The 21,450-nt window shown below is 42.6% G+C and overlaps 1 protein-coding gene across 2 annotated transcripts in view; it reads left to right on the top strand.

The window, feature by feature from the left end:
* Frmd4a (FERM domain containing 4A) overlaps nt 1-21,450 on the top strand; it is a 288,498-nt gene that overhangs the window by 17,437 nt on the left and 249,611 nt on the right. Inside the window, exon 1 of one of the 2 annotated variants that reach the window (XM_027928637.2) lies at nt 12,842-12,985. The exons of the other annotated variant lie outside the window; for it this stretch is intronic. Within the exon in view, the coding sequence (XP_027784438.1) occupies nt 12,842-12,985 (144 nt within the window). Of the gene's footprint in view, nt 1-12,841; nt 12,986-21,450 lie in introns of those variants that run through there. 2 annotated transcript variants of the gene reach the window in all.

Genomic DNA, 21,450 nt, shown 5'->3' on the forward strand with positions numbered 1-21,450 from the left:
GGGCTCCAGTTGCTCAGTTGAGTGCCAGGAAGCAAGATTTGTCTCCCTGCAGGCCAAGATGCTCTGGCCAAGGGAGGTCTCCTGAGCTGGCCGCACTTGATCCCTGGATTGAGTTAACTGGGACCGCCAGGGTCAAGGAGCACCTATCAAGCTACACATTTTCCCTCCTCCTTCCCCAGCCCAGACACGGCCCCTGGGAAGGTGAGGAGGGAGTGCAGACAGCTAGGCCAGGCTGGCCCTTGGGAAGGAGAGCACCTGTCTCATGACTTACCATTTCCTCTTCTCCCCACACCTCTGTGTTCCCTGTTGCCCTTTGGGTGGGTCTCATGTCTTCAAGAAAATGACCAGGAGTAGATTCACACACAAAGGGAGTCACTGACCTCACCTGGATAGACAAGAAAGGGAAGTTTGTTTAATGAGCTCTTACTGTGTCACTGCTCCCTTCAAGGATCTGTTCTCCCTTGGTCCTCTGTCCAGTTCTTTGGGACTGGCCTGTCTTTGTGTCCCCACTTCACAGAAGAGGAAAGCAGAAGACAGACATGGAATCATTCACCCAGGATTAGGCAGCAGCAATGGCAAAACTTGGGTTTGAATCCAGACAGTCTGAGTTCAGAGATCTCTCCAGAGGGAAGCTGGTTGGGGTTGGAACTGAAGTGTACCATCTCCCTTCTCCTCCTACGTCCATTCATCCCTGGAACTTCTAAGCTCTACTTCCCCACAATTTCTTTTGTTTTGGTTTGTGTTTCTGTTTGTTTGGGATATTGTTTGTTGTTTTTGTTGTTTTGTTTGGGTGCTAGGAATCAAACCCAGAGCCCCATGCATGCCTGGCAAGCCTCTTACCACTGAGTCACACCCCCAGCCCCATATGTTTTTGCTTTAGATCAGTTGCTGCAGAGGATGTAGCTCAATGATAGAGCACTTGCCTAGCATGCTCATGGCCCTGAGTTCGATGCCCAGCACCAAAAGAAAGTTCAGCTGTTAATCACTGAATATTGCTGGAGAACCCATACTGTGCCAGGGCTTGTTTATTCAGAAGGTTCACAGTGGAAGCCTTTGTTTCCCAGGTGTTGGGGTCACCACTTTCAGGCACTAATGATCTCTGTCACTCCCATAGAAGCAGAGGCAAGTATTGCAAAGAAGTGGGGCGGAGTGGGGGTGGGGGTGTGTGTGGAGCCCTTACCACTAGGAGCCTGGAAAGACCTCAAGTCTTCACCAGCATCTCAACCAGAGGAGTCGTGTTTCTAAAATATTTCTCATATTTCCCGTGAAGACTTCATTTGGGAAAAGATTTTCATAACTGAAAAAAAGAGAAATAATTAAAAATCACTCCTCTAGGTTGCTGTGTTAAGCAGTGCTTCTCAAACCTCAATGTATTAAGGGATCATTTGCAGATCAAATGCAGATTCAAGCCAGGTGAGGTGGCACACGCCTGTAATCCCAGCAGTTTGGGAGGATTGAGAGTTCAAAGCCAGCCTCAGCAAATGTGAGGCACTAAGCAACTCGGTGAGACCCTGTCTTTAGATAAAATACAAAATAGGGCTGGGGATGTGGCTCAGTGGTCGAGGGCCCCTGAGTTCAATCCCTGGTACACAACAAAATATTAATAATAATAATGCAGATTCAACCCACATGTCTGACAGGCTCTGGAGTGGTGTCTAGTGCTAGGTTCCAGGGAGGATGCTTCATGGTCAAGGTTCTCAAGTCCTGGGGAGATCTCTGAGTATGGATGATTGTCCTTTCTCATTTGATTCAGAGACAGACAGATGCACATTGCCCTGTTAAATCTCTTCCTGTCATCTTTACCATAACTAGTTTACAGGGACATTCAGGCAAAGATCAGTAGTGACTGTCCAACCCACTCAGTGAGAAATGAAATCCCTGTGGCTCAGGGGGTAATAAGACAGAAAGCACTAGACAGCACATCTGGATTCCTTCCTGAAATGCATTTCTGTCTTCTACACTGTAGACATTAAAAGTATAACCCATTTTGCAAGGGGCTCTCTCTCCCTGATGCCCCACCAAGGTCAAAGAATCTGTTATGAGAAGTTCACATTCTCTAAATTTGGGAGTCCTGCCAACCTGAACAGTCCAGGGCCTTAAAAAAATCTGTAACCTTTTCATGGTTAAATGTATTGTATGTAATTCTAAAGTTCTCTGCACAGATTAGAGGCATATTGTGGTCTTTGGACATGAAGGAAGTCATTTTCATTTCCTTCTCTGTTTGTATAAATAATAATAAGTAGATCTGAGACATCTCCGTAGCCTACTGTCTAATCAGATTTTTTGTTATTATTTTCTATACTATCTCAAATGTGTTCCTTTCTGTTCAATTTAGAGCTCCTTCTTTTAAAAAAGAAAGCATGTTTGACGTGGCACTCCACGTCCGTCAAACGTGGCACTCACTCCTGCCTTGGAATGATTTCATTTTGTCTTCTTCTCCCTTACAGCTGGGACCTAGTTCATTTTAGGTGGGAAGCAAACTCTGAAATCATTAGGTTTTCGACTTAGGTTAGAAATCTTGCTCAGTTAAATTGTAGGATGTCCTCCTTAATAACAGGAAGTCAGGTTCCCAGATCAGCAACGTTTGTATCCTTTGTGCCTCCAGATAATGCAAACCGAGTGTGTCGCCTGCAGTTTCCTGGTGGTCAGGGAGGAGAGAGAGAGACTAATAAATGACCCAGGGATGAGTCACTCATTTCTAAAACAAGAGTCTAAATGCTCTTTGTTGGATGCAGAGTGTAACCTCTGAATGTTTTGGACTCTGGTCCCCAGAGACAAAGAAGTGAATGATCCAGGGTCTCCGTTTCATGGCTTTATTGCTGACAGTGGGGATCTCATGTACCAAAGTATCATATCATTAAGAGAACAGTTTTGTTTAGGAACAAATGCATTTTCCTAATACCTAGGCAATACATAGGCTCTTATGACATAGCCCTCCAAATTCTATTGCTTTTAACAAAATATTTTAACTCTTTAATTTTCTTATAGAAGAGGCAGGAAAAAGTTGGGTGACAAGTTAGATTTTCCATTTTGAGTATGGACAAAGGATTATTTATTAACTCCTGCAGTAGCTTACCTACTCTGCTAAAGCAGAGTAGGTAAGCTATTTCAAAGGTAGGGGGTGGTCTTTTGAAGCTGTGTCAAGAAATGAAGCTGTGGACAGTCAATACAGCTAAGGACACCGATGGCTTCTATTTCTTTCAATCATCTTAAGTCCAAGAACTAAAGAGTATAATGGGTCTAGACCCAGGGCTCTCAAGGTAGCCCCAAGGCCAGGACACTTGTCTCACTTGGAAACTTGTTAATACAAATCCTTGAACCCTCTAGTAGATCTACTGAGTCACAAACACACGTTAGGCCCAGAGATGCGTTTTAGCATCCCTTCCAGACAATTCTGAAGCAGGCCAAGACCCTGGAGCCACACCACCACGAGGGTGGGAACTCGGCTGTACATTAGAGACTCTGAATACTTCTTAAAAATATCAATACCAGCGGGGCCAGTGCTGCGGACCTGTAATCCCAGCAACCTGGGAGGCTGAGGCAGGAGAATAACAATTTAAGGTGAGACACTGTCTCAAAATAAATAAAATGGGCTGGGGATGTAGCTCAGTGGTAGAGCACCCTTGGGTTCAATTTCCAGTGCCACAAAAAAGTGGGGGAGGGGATTCATTCTATTTTGTTTTATAGCTCATCAAATAATAAAGTCTAAACTAGTTTCCCTTATAAATTTTCAGATATTTTCATCCCCTGGAGGGTGTGATTACATTTTCTCTCTCAAATCATTAAAGGGCATTCCATTTCTTTCCATTGGGTATCTACCTGGCCATCCTGACTCTCCCATTTCAGAGTTGCCTCAGCTTAGGAAGGATGAAGTTTTCTTTATTCCAAATGAGGAAAAGGACCTCTTGCAAGTTGAGCAACACACTGCATGAAGGATCAAGTAAATACTTCACTTCTAGGGTCCAGCAGAAATTGGCAGGACATAGGATGCAAATAGAAGGAATTCTTTGATGACCGATACAGGTAGCAGGGCAGGTGACCTGGACTCACTTCCTCTTCATCTACTTCCACCTCAGGTCCTTGGTGCCCTATAGGCAGCTAGTCCTCTGCCCCGACAGTAGGATGTCAAAATCCCCTGGCTCAGGCAGATGAATAAGGGCCTGACCTACCTGGCTCCTCTTTAGGTCTCTGTCACTGGGGGTGGCCTCTTCCTGTATATTTTCAGCCTGTTTTGCTTTTGATTCGCCTGCTTTCTGGCCCCCCAGTTGACCTGAACTCTGGATTCATCATTCACAGATACTTTAATAATTTCCTTGAACTCAAAGATTCATCTTAACCTGTAAATTGTGGATGGCTCTGGATGCCTATGCCACTCTCCTGATTTCCAATTTGCCTAGATCTCCTACCCCAAGATAATTGTTAGCTCTTGATTTTTTTCAGTGTCTGTCATCAAATCCTAACCCATATCTACCATTCTTAGTCAGCCAAGGATACAAAGAGACACCACCTATGGTCGAGCTAATTTAAATGGTTCCAAAAGACATTTATCTGTAAATGATCTTAATGAGAAATTACAGCTTGAGTTATTCAGCAGAAGTCTAAGCAGCTCACTAAATTAATAAGCTTATCCTAAAACCGGACTGATTTTGTGCACAGCAAAGGATTCATTTTTTGGCTTACTTTGGATATATAATACAAAAGTCCATTTCAGTTGTATTATTTGGCTTTTTCTGTCATTTATGTTTTGAGTGTTGTTTCAAAAGGGGAATTTTGTTAAAATTATATATATATTTAACTTAACCTATTACCTATAAATCCCTTCACAGAAGGTTCCAGATTTCTCTAGCATATACTGTCATCCCTTGGTCATCATGCAGCTACCAAAAATCCCTAGATGCTCAAGTCCTTTATATGAAATGATGTGATATTTTCTTAGAATCTTTGCATATCCTCCTGTATACTATAAATCATCTCTAAATTACTTATAATATCTAATACAACACAAATGTTCTATAAATAGCTGTTTTACTTTATTGTATAGGAATAATGTCAAGAAAAAGTGTCTGTACATGTTTAGTACAGATGTGTTTAAGGGTGGGTATAGGGATTGAACCCAGGAGTACTCTACCACCGAGCCACATCCCCAGCCCCTTTTATGTTTTATTTTGACAGAGGGTCTTGCTAAGTTGCCAAGGCTGGCCTCATTTGCAATCCTCCTGCTCCAACTTCCCATATGGCTGGCATGACAGACATGCACCATCATGCCCGGATGCAATTTTATAAAAATCCATTTCCAATCTGTAATTGGTTGAATCTACAGTTGTGTAGTCCACAAATATGGAGGGCTAACTCTATAGAATATGTGATGAAATACAATAAAAGAGGTTTCAGTGCAGCCATGTGGGAATGCAGTCCTCTACCCACCAGACACAGTTAAGAGTTTGGAGGAGTCCCAGACTCTGGACTCAGTGACGCTGTGACACAGAGCTCTGGGGTGGGGCTATGTCACACTCATAGACAGTTTCCCAGCTGGATTTTTCATATGACCAGTCTTCCTTTACACCTGCTTTCCTTTTCCCCTTGAGAAGAGCATTCTAAGAAAGTGAGGGGGAAAAAATGTAATCTAGAAAATGGCTTCCCAGAGTCATTAGCTCAGTAAAGGTGCATCCAACCTACAGCGACTACATTAGAGGGCCTTTCCAGTCCCACTCATCAAGCTTCCAACCTTGTCTTTGCCATGTGTGTGACATTTTCACTTTTGAATGAGAAAGGAGATATAAGACTAACCATCATGATCCTGCTTTTTCAGAAGCTGAAATGAGAGAAACAGCCATTCTGCAGGATGGGGTGTTTAAGCCACACCAGGGCAGAGCATGTGTAGGTGTGGTCGCCCAAAAGCAGCAGGAAAAGGCACTTCCTGTGCTTTCCCAGACAAGACACACTTCAGAGCTGGGGATGCCTCTCAGTGCTAAAGCCTCTGCCTAGCATATGGGAGGCCCTGGGTTCCATCCCCAGCACCACAAGAAAATACACATTTTCATTCATTCAATGGTCTCTGCATTCCCATTAAGTTTAAGACACTCAGGATAAAAGGAAAGTAAGATTGCCAATTAGAAGATATAGAGGGGCTGTGCAGGTAGCTCATTGGTAGAGCACTTGCCTGGCATGCATAAGGTTCAACCTCCAGCACCAGGAGGAGGCAGAGGCTTATAAATTCCACTTGTCCTCTTCTACACCATGAGACCTGAACTTTCTCCTCTCTGAGCTGTCCTCAGACCTCCTCACAGCTTCTAGTCACCAGTCTACTAATCTCTCTCAGCTCCTCTTGGAGGGAAGGTGTTAATTATTCCCCCAGACAACTCTCCCATGCACATTAACTCAGCTCCATCTTCCCCTGTGGAAAGAAAGAGGCTCTGAGCTGTGGAGATGGCTCCCAAGCAAGCAGACCCTCCTTTTTTGTAGGACTAGAACTTTCACTTTACAAATCAACTATTGGGGCCAGGCATGGTGTCACATGCCTGTAATCCCACTGGCTCGGGAGGTTAAGGCAGGAAGACCACCAGGTCCAGACTCAGCATATTAGTGAGGCCATAAGCAACTCCATGAGACCCTGTCTGTAAACAAAATCCAGAAAAAAAGGCTGGAGATGAGGCTCAGTGGGTAAGCACCCCTGAGTATAATACCTGGTACCAAAAAAAAAAAAAAAAAAAAAAAAACTCAACTATTGACAGATTCCAGACCATTGCTCTTCTGAATGTTTCTAACCCCTAAGCAAAACAAAAACCCTCTTTTTTTTTCCACTTAAGGCTGTGATTGTGTAAACATAAGTTGCAAAATATACACTTAAGTATCATCCTTGACCATTGAGTTCCATGGAAACCAAGTAGGATGAAATTATGGGAGCTGAGGGCATTTAATTATTTATTCAGAGCTTGCACTGATTTAATTTCTGTGGGAGTCTGGGGTGTATATGAGAGCTTACTTTTCTTACAGGGTAACTGATAGATGACATCACTCTTGTGGCCAAAGGATCACTAGCATGACGGTTTGTAGAGCATGGGGGAATATTTCTAAACTTGGCTCTTGGCTGCTCCAGAGTGCTTAAGCCAGAGGGCAGCTCCTGTCTCTCTTGTACTTTCCCAGGGACCCAAAATATTTTTATATATACAGCCAAGCATTTTTTAAAAAATTATTCTCCCAACCCCCTCAAATGAACATAGTGAGTTCCCAAGCATTTATATAAATGGGTCTTTGGGGTTCTTAGGTTGAGACATGGTGATGCAATGATGACTCTTTGTCAGAGCTGGGATACTTTCCAGATCCAAATATGGGATTAAATGTGTTAGTGAGCAGTCCTGAAATGCCTCCGGATTTCAAAAGACTGTTTGGGTTTTGCACATCACCCACTCACTTAAACAGGCAAGAGCTATTTCTAAATATCCTTTTTCCAAAGAGTTGGAACAGGGATTATAGAGTGACAAATGGTAACTTCCAACAGTATTTGGACTTTTGCCCCAGATGGTGGGCGTGAGAGTGTCAGGAGCAGAATGGGCTGGGGGAGGAGCTGATGCAGAAGGGAGAGGAAATGCTGGACCTTTCGGCTGTCAGTCTCCATTTCCCCAGAGTCCATGAGCTGCAGCATGCCCAGGGGATAAGGCAGGAGGAAGAGTGGCCTAGCCCCTTAAAAGCAGTCCTTTCTGCTGGTTGCCTACAGCCACCTACCCAAAGACCATGGCATGGGATTTAGTAAGGAAAGCAAGAATGCCACCACTTTCCAGCCACTACAATGGCCAAAATCAAAAAGTTGGGCAATAACAAGTGCAGTAAGGATCTGGAGAAATCAGAGCCCTCCTAGGCAGCTTCTGGGGATGTGAAATGATATGGCTGGTTTGGAAAACAATCTGGCAGTTCCGTAGACCTAGCAATTCCACCCCCTCGGTATATATACCCAAGAGAAATGGAAAACATACATCTATACCAAAACCCATATGCAGACACTCATAGCATTATTCAGAATAGCCCCAAACTAGAATAACCCAAACGCCCATCAACTGATAAATAGAAAAAGCAAAAATGTGATCTATTCATACAGGAATATTTATTCAGCAAGAAAAAGAAATGAAATACTGATGCATGCTATTAAAAAGCATTATGCTAATGACATACAAGGACCCCATGGATATAAAATGCCCAGGATAGACAAAATTGTAGAGATAGAAAGTAGATAGTCAGAGGCTGGGGGAGGGAGCAAGGAGAAATGGGAAGCAACCATCACAACTCACAGGTATAGGGTTTCTGTTTGGAGTAATGAAAATATTTTAAAATTAGGTTGTGGTGATGGTGGTACAGCCCTATAGATCCATAAAATCATTGAATGGTATACTTGGAATGGATAAAGTGCATGGCATATAAATTATATCTCAATGAGTTTTTTTGTTTGTGTGTGTGTGTGTGTGTATTTAAGAACACTGACAAAGAGTTGTGGGCCACCTTCATTTAAAGAACAAAGCTTCAGCTCTGCCTCCACTGGGAATTGTGATTATACATGGAGAATTCATGACAAAAACATAACACGGCAGGAAAGAAAGAAAGAAATGTACACGAAGTTTAAATCTTGGTTTGGGTCCTATGTTGGGAGGCAGAAGAATGCCAGATTCAAATGAGAATTAGGAGCTCAGAGCTGAAGAAATTCATGAATTGTCAGTCAACTCACACAACACCCCACCCCCCTCAAATGGGCTTTCTTCAAAACTTGAAATTGGTCAATAGACATTTCTGTGGAAAACCAATGTTTTCCTATTACCTTTCTTAACTTTGGTTTGGAATAAGTCACCTGTGAATCTTCTTGAGTTCTTCCAAGAGAATGGATCTGGCTTGTGTCTTCATTCCCGACTGAGGTTTCTTCGACTGATGCGGGACCACCCATGAACTGGGCTTTGATGTGGGAGTTACCAGCCTTTACCTCCAGATCCTATCAGGAAAAGATAACAAAACACATCCAAGAGCATCTTTTTTAAAATGCCATTTGCTGGGGATGTTTCTCAGTGGTTAAGCACCCTTGGGTTCCCAGTGCCAAAAAATGTTTTAATTAATTAATTAATTTAAAAAACAAAAATGCTGTTTTTACCTCCCAGCAGTTGATTTTGACCTGGCATAAAGAAATCCCTCAGCCAATCTTGGGGCTGATGTTTTCTCAAATAAATGCCAGTCATAATCACTGAATGATGATGTGTTACATTAGATAGCATTTCCTAAAATATTTCTCTGGTTGCTATAAATATACTTTTCTGTGCATGTGCTATTTCCTGAGTATTTATGTATTTGCAAATTTTGTTCATGATTATGCTACACATGACTTCCAACTTAGTTTTCCCAAGTATTTTTATGTCTTAAAACATCCCCAGAATCAGGCAAAGCATTTATTGACTTTAAAAAAAAAAAATTCCTCTGTCTTAACAAAAACAGGGAAGAAGGATCCGAGAGCTGGAGCAGAGACACAGAGTTGCTGAGACAGGAAAGATGACAATGAGCTGGACCCAGGTGGGGGCTGTGAGCAAGGCACCTGGGGGGAGGCTCAGTGAGTGCTGTCCCTGTTCCTCTGAGCCATTCCCTTCTGTGTCTGCTGCTTTGTCCCAGGTAGTAACCAGTGGCTTTACCATGCCTGCCTCCCTCCCCAGTTAGCCATGATTGTTGGGTTCCCTTCCCAAATGTAAAACCCTGGGCCCAAGACTTCAGCGCTCCTGGTATAATAGGCAGCCCCTTAGCCATGGACCCAATGGGGCCAACTCACTCCATGCTTTGACTCTTTCCATCCCGAACATTAGCCAAAAAGTCTCACAGGAGGGGAGTGACTGTGTAATTCTTCCTTTCTAGTCTAAGGTGCTCCTCACCCTTCAGGGATCACTCTGTCCTGCTCCTTTACTTCATAATTATTTTTATCTACAATGTAAATGGAAAACTGCCTAGAAAACCCCTTATTTTCTGTTATTTTCCAAGAAAAAAATTAAGTGATGAAAAAAGTTGGGGGTTAGGAAGACAAATCCAGTCAATAGCCCTGGTGTCATGGTCTGGCTCCATCACAACATTACTGTGGCAGGCAGGTCACTCTGGACCTCTGCACTGTGCTTTTCTCATCTGCAAGATCAAAGTGTGTACACACACACACACACACACACACACACAAACACATATGCATACACACATGCTCACAGAGACACCCAAATGTGTAAATCTAATTGCTTTGAGGATTCTAAATTCTTTTTAAAAGCTCAGGACATCATACAGTAGTAGCATCACATTTGCAAATCTTTGAATATCCTTGTGATTGTTTGAGTCAGTAACCTAAAGTCTAGGTCAGAGTCAGGGAGACAGATGAAGAGTCTGGCAGTGAAATCCAGTAGGATGCCCAACCTGTGCTTGGGCACAAGCAATCTGTCACCCCACATGTAGGTGGACTCAGACCTCAGGTCCATCACCAGGCTCAGATTCTAAACCCCAGAGCAAGCCTCCATGGAGGCTATCCACTGGTCCCCACCGTTGGCAAAATTTCAGGACAGTATGAGTGTGTCTAGCTGTTCTCAGGAATTCATATGTTTACATTCAGTCATGGGTTTTAGAAAATTTATTATGGCACCTTTATACTTAAATTCCCAGACCATAAGCTAAATATATACTTAACTTTTTAAAAAATTTTTAAAGTCATATTATTTAATCATAGAATAAAACAATGCCTTTAGAACTTCCCTATCTGTTTCATAATTACATGCTTTGGATAAGAGTCTGGTTCACAGCCAAATTTCCCAAGCATGGAGAGCTTTAGGGAGCATATGCAGGACTAGCATATATCTTGCATTAGGTTTTTTCTTGAAAATACCAAGTCAGTTAGCTAATGATGATGGAACCATTATTTTCTGCATACTGTTCTTAGTTTTCTTTCTCCTTCTTTCCTTCCCCTTTTAAATAAAACAGACCCTGTTGATGAGGTATTTGTAGAAAGGCAAGATTTTTTTTGTCCTGTCCCCCTCCCAACACCTGCACTTTTATTCCAGGAATATAGAGATAAATCAATTATATACAGGAATAAAATCATGTATAGTGTTTACTGAGAATCATTCATGGAAAAATGATAAAACTCAACAGCAAAAAAAGTTTAAACTAAATGAATGCATAGATCTTTGCAAAAAGAAGAAAGGGGACTAAGAGAAGATGATTTAGAGAAAAACAAATTTTGAAATTATCTCAAGAGCTTTATCAGTGATGGGTAAATCCTTGAATTAGCAGATCATAATGAGTGCTTAAAAAATATCATACACCAGATTATTCATTTTAAATATATCACCTCATTCAATCTTTGCTACAACCCAATGAGGTAGATATTATTTCCATTTCCATTATTATTTTCCATTCCAAAGATTACCAAAGAAGTTAATCAACTTCTGTAAGGTCAAGCAAGAATTGGTAGGGCCAAGTTCAAGCTCAGGTGTGTCTGACTCCAGGATACTCCAGTAGGCTAGTAGGTTATGCTCTGGTGAGATTAAAGGATAGAGTTGAAGCAAAGATAAATAAATAAGTTAATAAATAAATAAATATTCAGAAGAGAAATATGAGCTGATAGTAGCCATGGTTTTCTGAACTATGCAACCAAAATGATGTTAAGATCAAATTTAGCCAGGCATGGTGGCACATGCCTTTAATCCCAATGAGTCAGGAGGCTGAGGGAGGAGAATCACAAGTTTGAGGCCAGTCCCAGAACCTTTAGGGAGCTCTGTAGCAAGACCCTATCTTAAAGAAAAAAGAAAGAAAACAAAAACCAGATTAAACTTGCTCCTTCTCTTAATTGTAGGAATCCTGCTGTGTGTTGTGACTGTATCCTTCTTTATCCTTTACATCCCCTTCCAGCTTTGGGATCTCATCTCTTAATATAAAAATACGTTGAATTAATATGCATATGTCCTTTTGAAACATGGTTAAAAAATAATCAACAATCAAAGGGACTTGAGTGAAATGACAAGCAGTTGTGACACATCTAACTGCATATCTCTGTTTGGGGTTAAGTTCCACATGTCATTTATCCATAAAATAGCCAGAGATTTTCTATAAACTCTGGAGAGAAAAACGGAATAGGTTGCCTTGACCTCCTTTATCCATTTTCCTCCAAAATCATGAATGTGGATATTATCTGTATCAGATAAGCTTCCCGGCAGTTCTGTTGATCCTAACTTAAATCTGGGATACTTCCAAAGAAAACGTCCAGGTTTTTTTATAAGTTGCCCACAGAAATAGCAATCTCTCCAGTGTGGACATAAAATTGGACTTTTTTGTTTCACCCTGCAGGCACTCTTGGGTTCTACAAGTTTTAAAGAGTTAAGAAAAATAGATGGAATGTCTTGGGAATGTTGGCAGGGGAGGCTGCAAGTCTTCGCTTCACTTTCTCACCCTGGAATGCCTCTGGATTTGCGCTGTTCACTAAGTTCTGTTTTGACCTGCCAAAAGAGCCAGTCTACGGGGCAGTCCACCAAGAGGCAGGGATGTGTGACTATCTGCACACTGGGGTTTATTTTTTCCTGGTGCCTGGTGAGTCCCCAGAGACAAGGAGAAAACATTTTGATTTAGGAGCCTTCTGCTAATCCTTGAGGGAAAACAGTCTCTGAAGATTAGTGAGGGGCGTGGTGAGGGTAGGTAGGGGGAGAGGAGAGCAAGAGGAAGCAGGGTTATTTGGACTGAATTTTTTCCTTGCCTGATTAAATCTTAGTGGCATTGGAATCTGTGTTTCTGAAAGAACACAGCCCTGTATGTGGGGCCCGAGAGCGGAGGGGCAAAGGCAGGAGGCCCAGGAGCTGGCATGGCGGCAGGGCTGCCTGACTCTGAGGACATGCCATGCAGCTGGGACCTCACTTGCCAGGCACTGAGGACTTGTCGAGGGGGACACTTTCGGGTCCTACTGCTGATGTTGAAGCCATGGTGCATCTCCAGGGCCGTCTACCAGGTGGGGCCAATTTCCTCTTACTTTTTTTTTGCAGTGTGAGGCAGTGATGGGGAATAAGGGGGAGGGGAGTGATCTATTGTCACTTGTGCTTAGGACTCCGGAGCATGTTACAATCAATAGGGAACCGGTTAACATTAATCGTGCATCTTTCTCGAGGTGCCAGGCGCCCTGTGAGGTGTGCCATGAGCGTTTTCAAGGCCACCCTCTGAAGGAGGTGTGCATGTCTCCATTTAACAGATAAGGTTGTTGAAACTTGGAGAAGGATGTGGGTTGTGCAAAGTCACCCAGCAAGTAAATGACAGAGCCCTGTGATTAAAACTGCAGTTCTTCTGGCTGCAAAGACAAAGGCTGCTCTGTCATTAGTTCGAATTTCCCTCACAATAGATGATGCTTACTCAATGTCTGTGGGCCATTTGGAAGGGCAGGGGTGACCAGCTGGTAAAGGGAGTGTGGTTATGGGGGACAGGAGCAAGAGCACCAAGCAGCAATATGGTCTCTTTTCTTCACCTCCCTCTCCCTTTGGTGGTTTTACACAGGGACCTCTGACACTTGTACAGAGCCTACAGCTAAATCTGAGAAAAAGAACGTTTTCTGGGGTTTTTTTTGTTTTTTTTGTTTTTCAGTGCTGTAGATCAAACCCAAGACTTCATGCATACAAAGCAAATGTTCTACTTAAGCTATACCTCAGCCTGGGGAGGGCATTTTCTGCAAGAGGGTAGCACTTCTGAGTCAGCTGGCTAGGGATGCAGAATACTTCAAAAAGGGGAGACAACAGCATCTGCCTTCTCCTACCTTCAGTCTAGATTAGTGGCATTAGGCTATATCCCTGCTTGTCATGAAGATGTCAGTCTTGACAGCCCCAGCCCATTGTGAGAGGGGCCAGCCTGGTTGGGCAGAAGGAAGGGAAGGAGGCAGAGTAGAAAGTAGGAGCACTTCCCCTTGCCTGGCTCTGAAAGAAGGTGTCGCTCAGTGTCACTCTGGCTTGGCAGATGGGTTTTTTGGTAATAAGGTTTGCTTGAGTGGCTTGACAGTCTCTTCTTGCTTGCTGGCTCACCTCACTGTTTGCAAGCAGGCAGGCACAGCTGGCCTTTGTATTTTTAGGTTTGCTTGGTGGTGCATAATCCCTTAAGAAATTGTGTGTAATGTCTAAACAACTCTGGACCCTTGTGGCTGTCCCTCCCTCCACTCCCCTCCCCCACTCATGGAATTTCTGGCCTTGCTTTGAAGGGACAGCTTCTTGGAAGCCTTGCCCAAGGGGACCAGACACTTGCATATCCCTGCCTTGGGCTTAATTTTCCCATGGGCAGACAGGGTTTCTGGAGATGAAATTTCTCCAGAATTCCTATGCTTGAAGAGTATATACCACAGCAACTGTGTTTCCAATAGATCATATATAAAAGAAGCTTGAGGGAAATCTTCCCAAGTTTGACAACCATTTGAAAATTTTACGTAAAATAATTCCAACGACAAGTTGTAAATCTGAAAGAATTTTGGAAAACAACCTCCCTAGCTGGGAGGTTCAAGAAAGAATAAGATTGGTGTGTCCATTTGAAGCTTTTCTGAAACCTTAGTTCAGAGTCAAATGTCCCCCAGTATGGTATTTAGGGTAATTACTGAGTCAAGATCATTCCATCTTTTCCAGTCATTTCTGTGGTTATAGGAGTGTTGAGGGCCTGGCTCCTTGCCTCCACCTCCCACTTTCTTTTCATCTCCAGATTTGTCTTCCCTCTTGTCTCATCAAGTTACATAAAAACTTAGCTTCAAAATCAAGTAAGCAGGGGGCTTTCTTACGATTTTTATTTACATCTTAAAGTGTACTGAAAAGAACAGTGAATTATTAGCAACCAGGCCTGGAAAAATTTTTATTCCCACCCAACCACAATTCCATTGAGCCACTGATATGCCTGATCAGTCCTCAGACTTGTCCATGGTCAGACTCTGGCCAACCTGGGCTGCTTGGCCCGAGGGCAGCAAGTGCCTCTCACCCACACAGCCCTGTTTGCAGCTGGGAGGTAATTCCCATGGGGGATCTGGAAAGCAGTTGCTAAGAGGAAAGCCAAGGTGGCAGGTCTAAACTAGTTCCCCAGCCACAGAGGCCAGGTTAACTACAGGGCTGCTGGGTTAGCAGTCTTCAGAGCCAAGTTGAGGGGGCCGGGGAGTGGTAGGGAAGCCAAAAGCAGAATGCAGCTGTACTGACCAGGGGTGGTCTGAATGCAATCCAGACAGGACTTCCCAAGTCCCGGGCAGCGTCTACCTGCTCCCAGCCCTGCTGTCTACTGCCCAGCACGGCTGGATTAAAGGGATATTCAAAATAACATATTAACCCATTTTCAATTGCTCATGGTCTCATGGGAAAGAGTCAAGTACACAAATAATTGCATTTCAACATATAGAGGCTTTGAGAGAAAAGCAGAGAATAATTTGCTCAAGGAAAAATTAGACAAAAAGTCTAAGTCTCCTGGTCTTCACTTTCTCCATTACTGAATGAGGATATAGCTTCATAGTGTTGTAATAATTAAATAAGGGGATGTATGAAAAAAGTATGTAGCAAAGACAGAAGAATCTACAGATGTGAAATGCTACTGTTGTTTAATAGACTGCATTCTCACTGTTATTTATCTTGGGAAAAATTTAGCAACAGTGCATTTATTTATTAGAGATACAGTGATTGATGGCCTTTTTTGATGTATTTTGCTTAAGCAATGTTTTTGTGGTTCACAGTCTGTTCATTGGCTAAAGTGATGGTTGTCAATTCCTGGATGAATTTTAGATTCATCTGGGGAGCTCTAACAAACACCCTGCTCCAGCCAGACCTGACTTCCAGAGATTCTGATTTAATTGATCTGGGGCCTGAGAGCTGGGATGTTTTAAAAGCTTTTCAGTGGTTTTCATGTACACACTCCAGCTGAATATCCAGGGCTGAAGGAGCCTCATCTCACATTTGCGAATAAGTAAATGCTTACAAAAGCCCAAACAGAGGACCAGGCACTGTGCTGCATGCCGCTAAGCCCAGCAGCTGGGGAGGCTGAGGCAGGAGGATTGAGAGTTCAAAGCCAGCCTTAGCAAAAGCAAGGGACTAAGCAACTCAGTGAGACCCTGTCTCTAAATAAAATACAAAATAAGGCTGGGGATGTGGCTCAGTCGTCCAGTGCCCCTGAGTTCAATCCCCAGTACCAAACAAACAAACAAACAGCATCAGAATCACTGGGGATGGGGACACTTTAAAAATATATACATAATGTCAGGAGCCCCACCTTAGACTTAAAGAATAAACACATCTGGAGGTAGAGGTTGGCAATCACTAACAAGCGATTCCTAATATCATTTGTGGGAATCACTAATACAGATGGTCCTCAACTTGTTCCACTTAACAGTTGTTTGGCTTAACAGTGGATCTGTACACATCCAGTAGAAACTGTACTTTAAATTTTGATATTTCCCCACACTGGCAATATGCAATATGAGTCTTTCTTGTCTTGTCTGCTTTTGGGCAGCAAGCTGCAGATCCGTCAGTCATGAGATCACCTGGGTAAAGCACCAGCACTCTACAGTGTGCTGTGTTGCTAAACTATGATGTTCCGTAGGTTACGTGAATTAACCCAAGTTTGCCTTACTATTCTCAACCAATGATGGGTTGATCAGGATGTAAACCCATCATCAGCTGTGAAGTATCTGTTAGAGGACAGAGTATTAGATAGCACCTAAAAATGAGGGTCATAAGCAATGTCTGAAGAGGACGATCCTGAGGACTAACTCCAATCACTTAGTTTATGCTCAAGGTTGGCAGGGGGGCAAAGTATTCAGTAAATGTTAGCTACCTTTATTACCACAAGAATGAATGTGGTCACCTGTGGCCACCGCAGAAAGAAGAAGAGGGTCAGGTTTATCCTTGGGCAGAGCAGTGCCCTTTTTTACAGCAGACTTGGCTTCAGCTCCAGGGGTCCTTCCTTCACATCCCAGTGTCCATTTTGCTTCCCAAACAGTGGCTGGGACACGCAGCAGCTCAGATGGGCAGCATCTCCACAGAAAACCACGGGTGGTTTTCTTTTTTTTTTTTTTCTTTAATTTTTATTGTTGGTTGTTCAAAACATTACATAGTTCTTGACAAATCATATTTCACACTTTGATTCAAGTGGGTTATGAACTCCCATTTTTACCCCGGATACAGATTGCAGCATCACATCGGTTACACATCCACTCTTTTACATATTGCTATACTAGTGTCTGTTGTATTCTGCTGCCTTTCCTGTCCTCTGCTATCCCCCATCCCCTCCCCTCCCATCTTCTCTCTCTACCCCATCTACTGTAATTCATTTCTCCCCCTTGTTTTTTTTTTTCCCCTTTCCCCTCACTTCCTCTTGTATGTAATTTTGTATAACCATCAGGTCTCCTTCCATTTCCATGCCAGGGGTGGTTTTCTAAAGTGTCTTTACCACACTCCTTCTTTATCTCATTACTCTCCCAAGCAAGGGTTATTTGTAGGTCCTGAAACATCCATAATCAGGGAGCTTTAAAAGAAAAATCATTTAAAATTGTACAAACAGACGGGAAAGGAAAATCACAAGTTTCAAATGGAAGAAAGCTGCAAAGGTTAGAAGCATCACAAAATCCAGAAGAAAAATGCAGATTTCTTAATTAAGCGGCTCATCATCCCTATTGTCTTCTTATCCCTGTGTCTTTTTGCTGCCTGCCCTTTGATCTCTTCTTCATGAGACTGTGACTTTGCATTATATCCCTTAGAAGGAGTAGAAAGATAAGTCAGTCTTCTTCTCCCAAGAAGGATCGAAATTTGTCCTTTTGGTACCAAGAGTTTAGAAGGGTGACTCAGATTCACAATTTTTCCCTGGAAATGTGCTGATTTCAGAAATGTTGAAGAATTGGGTAAGACTCTTCTTAAATTTCTTTTATCTATGATCGACTGCAAGCCATACTTTCTGTTTAGCGTCAAACTAGAGGCTTATGCCCTCTAGACATAGAAATTATGGGAAAATCCAATTATTCTCTATTTTCTTCAACAAAGAAGAAATTATATGTCACTTTTATAAATGGGTGTGCAATCTGTTATATATACTCCTGGCAGGAAAAAACTGTTACCTTTGGCTAGGGCTTATGAGAACTAAGCTCTCTTTAAAACTTTACCAATCTAATGATTGAAGAATTCCCCATGGACTGGCTTTTGGATCTCAGTGCTTCACTCTTCTTTCCCTTCTGCTCCGGCCACATAGCCCCATCCAAGTGCTGTAAGATGCAGTTCTCTGGTGGCTAAGGTCTGCAGCCGTCCACGGGCAGCACAGGGTGAGTCAGTACCTGGGGCCAAGGGCTGCTATAGAAGCTGTGCCTACACTGATGCGGTTCATAGGAACTTGAACTTGATGGAATGACTGTGAACCTCGTACATATTTCCCTCTTATCACAAAAGAAATGTGTCCTCACTCAAAATGCCCATGGACATTCCAATGCTCCTAGATCAAGCAGGGATGTTTAACACAGGGGAAGTCAAAGTGGAAAAGGAAATTAATTAGTCATAACTAATGACACTTTTGCAAAAACGGCTATACAAAAACATTGCTAGGAATCAGCCCAGAGATAACAGAGATGCCTCAAATGAGAATCCCTGAAGTTTAAGCTTTCAGATGAATCTTCCTCTGTACCCTCTGCCAGTCTCTCAAACCCACCTCACTCCTGGCTGTACAGTGCAAAACTATAATAAAAATAATATAAATAAGATGAACAGTCTGAATTTTGGCACACTGTAATTTGCTTCTGGCCTCAGAGATGTAGGCAGCATGTGTATGGCATATGCAAGCCTGTTTTAGATTTTTTTTTTTAAGTTGGATGCCATTAGTTTGATTTTCTCTCTCTCTCTGTCTCTCTCTCTCTGTCTCTCTCTCTCTCTCTCTCTCTCAACTACTCTCTTCATAGGAGTTGTAAACTATGTTTCTGGTTTTTATTTTCTATCGCCCGTCAAACACACCAGTCAACGTGCCTGGTCCTCTTCTCCTCCTGGCTTTAGGAGGTAGGCTGTATTGGAGGTCACAGGGCACATCCCGTCTTCTTCTAAGAAATATTATTTGGATACACATGGGTGTTCCAAGGTTGTAAGAAATGCTTCTTCTAGAAGGAAATATGGACCAGTGGCTACAGTGACCACTCAAGCCTTAGGAATTTGAGAGAGCCCCCCGCCACATTTTTTCTCCCTTTTAATCTATATAGAGTTTTTAGCCAGTGCTCTACACCGGCCCTCACAGCACTAGGCCTGCAGTGACCTACAGACACCACATTCCTACAACGCAAGAAAAACAAACATGTGAGATCACCTTATCAACCTGGATTGGGGTTTGTAGTCACAGAATGTGTTTCCTCCCGAGTAGAAGGCGCACTTCCAAAACTGAGAGCTCTAGAAAAAAGAGTCGGTTTGCAAATGTGACCTTATCAACTGCCTGCATGATGAGTTCTGTTGCTGTCAGTGGTCAGCCCTCCCAAGGACCAGCGATTCCTCTAAAATGAGCCTGGGTTTTCAATGCTTCCTACGTATCTTCCAAAATAATGAAAGCAACCGATCAGGACTGATGGAGTAGGCTATGATTCAAGAAAATGTTTCCACATGTGGAAAGTGGAGCTTTGATTCTCAATTTGCTATTTTTGCTGTTCCCCTTTCATCATTTTGTTATGGCAATGTATGTTTTCAAAGGGTGATATCCTTTGTAATATTTAATGCCTGCACATGGCTTGGGCCTGGGGTCTTCTCTGATGATCTGCCGCACGTGCTGTGCTTAAAGGACAAAAAGGCTTGCTTAGAGGGGAACAATTAGCTCATGTGTGGGATTTCTTTGCCAAGCCAGCATTTGTTTGTTTTAGTGTTTTAGCAGCCACTCATTAAGTGCCTGTCAGTAAAGGATGATGTGTTGTATCTGCACCAGTGTGCTTGAATCTCACGTACCCTGTCTTCTGCAGCAGTGTTTTCTTATATTGACATGGAATCACTTGGCAGTAAGAACAAAGGCAAAAACTCTTATTCTTGGATTTTTTAATTCTTCCTTGATATAGGAACTAGCTCAGTTTTTACTTTGTTCATTAAGTATTTTTTTAATCTGATAAGGGGATGCTTTCATCCTCCTGGAAGGCACTTTCTCTGCCCCAATGAGAAAATAATACTTCATTTGGAGATTTAGTATTAGCCTCTAGTTACTGCATTGGCCACTGCACAGTTTGGGTTTGTCCCACCCAATGTTGGCTAATCCATTGCCAAAGAAATGCAGAAATCAACTTTTAGCTCTTGATTAACATCCAATCGCCCTTGAACAGTCAAGGCTTCTCCAAGTTCTGCTTTGGTGGAACTCAGGAAGAGTAATCCCATAGGAAGGGGCATAGCCAGTTTTTTATTTAAACTGTATGTTTGGTTGGGATCTCTTGAGTGGAGCTAATGAAGATGGCAGGGAATCTAATTGTTCTACCATGGCCTTGAAAAAAATGATTATTTAATTGGATGGAGAGTTTATTTACAGCCTCAAAATGTTCCATTCTTCATAAGTGAGTGTCTTTTCAAAATTTCATCATTTGAGAGACAAGTGTTCACGTGTTCTAACTTCAAGAAAACTATACATGCATGTCTTTGGTAATTTATAGAGTATTTTCAAGGCTCAGAAATTTTAGAGGCTGGGAAAGCATCTCAGCAGCTACAATGTAGTCATTGGTTCTCGGCCTTCATCAGCTACAGAAGTGATGGTTTATTTGGAGTAGTTGGTTTCATAAAGCCATTTGGGAGAAGATGGCTAGCAGCCAAGTCAAGCATCCTAAGTTCTAAAGCTTTTGCATTGAATCCAGGTATGGCATATTCCACTTCTTCTGCCTCAAGTTCTCTATTAATGAAATGAAGATTTGTTCATTCATTCATTCATTTGTTCCTGTGTTTTTGTTTATTCATCTGACAAATCATTAATGAACACCTGCAACGTGCCAGTCAGCATGCTCGGTGTCTGGAGATGGGGTAGTGCACAAAACAAAAGTGCATATTCTTATAAAGGTTGCATTCAGTAGAGATCCGAATCACTAATCACTCAACAGTATTCATACAAGAATTTTTAAACTCAAGTAATGACAAAATGGGACGTCAAAGCTTGGGGGACAAGGTGCCTGATGGCCTAAGAGGAAATAACAGGGAAAGCTTCCCTTCTTGGATATGTCAGAGAAGACTTCCTGGGGGCATCAAGTTTGAGCAGAGATCTTAAAGACAAGTGGCCATTCACCAGGAGGAGCAGGTGAGACAAAGATGGGTGAGAATAACACTATGTACCAACCCAGAGTTGCTGTGCCTATGGGAAGAGAGCACTGAACTTCTTAGGCCTAACAGTCACGTGTCCTTATTTAACACGTGTAATAATAGTTTTAAATTATTTGTAGAGTAACTTTGACCGTGCTACTTGACCACTGGACACTCCACTAAGCGGTGTTCCCCTCCCCCACCA

Source organism: Marmota flaviventris, chromosome 12 (genome assembly GCF_047511675.1).
Source record: "Marmota flaviventris isolate mMarFla1 chromosome 12, mMarFla1.hap1, whole genome shotgun sequence".
NCBI lineage: Eukaryota > Metazoa > Chordata > Mammalia > Rodentia > Sciuridae > Marmota > Marmota flaviventris.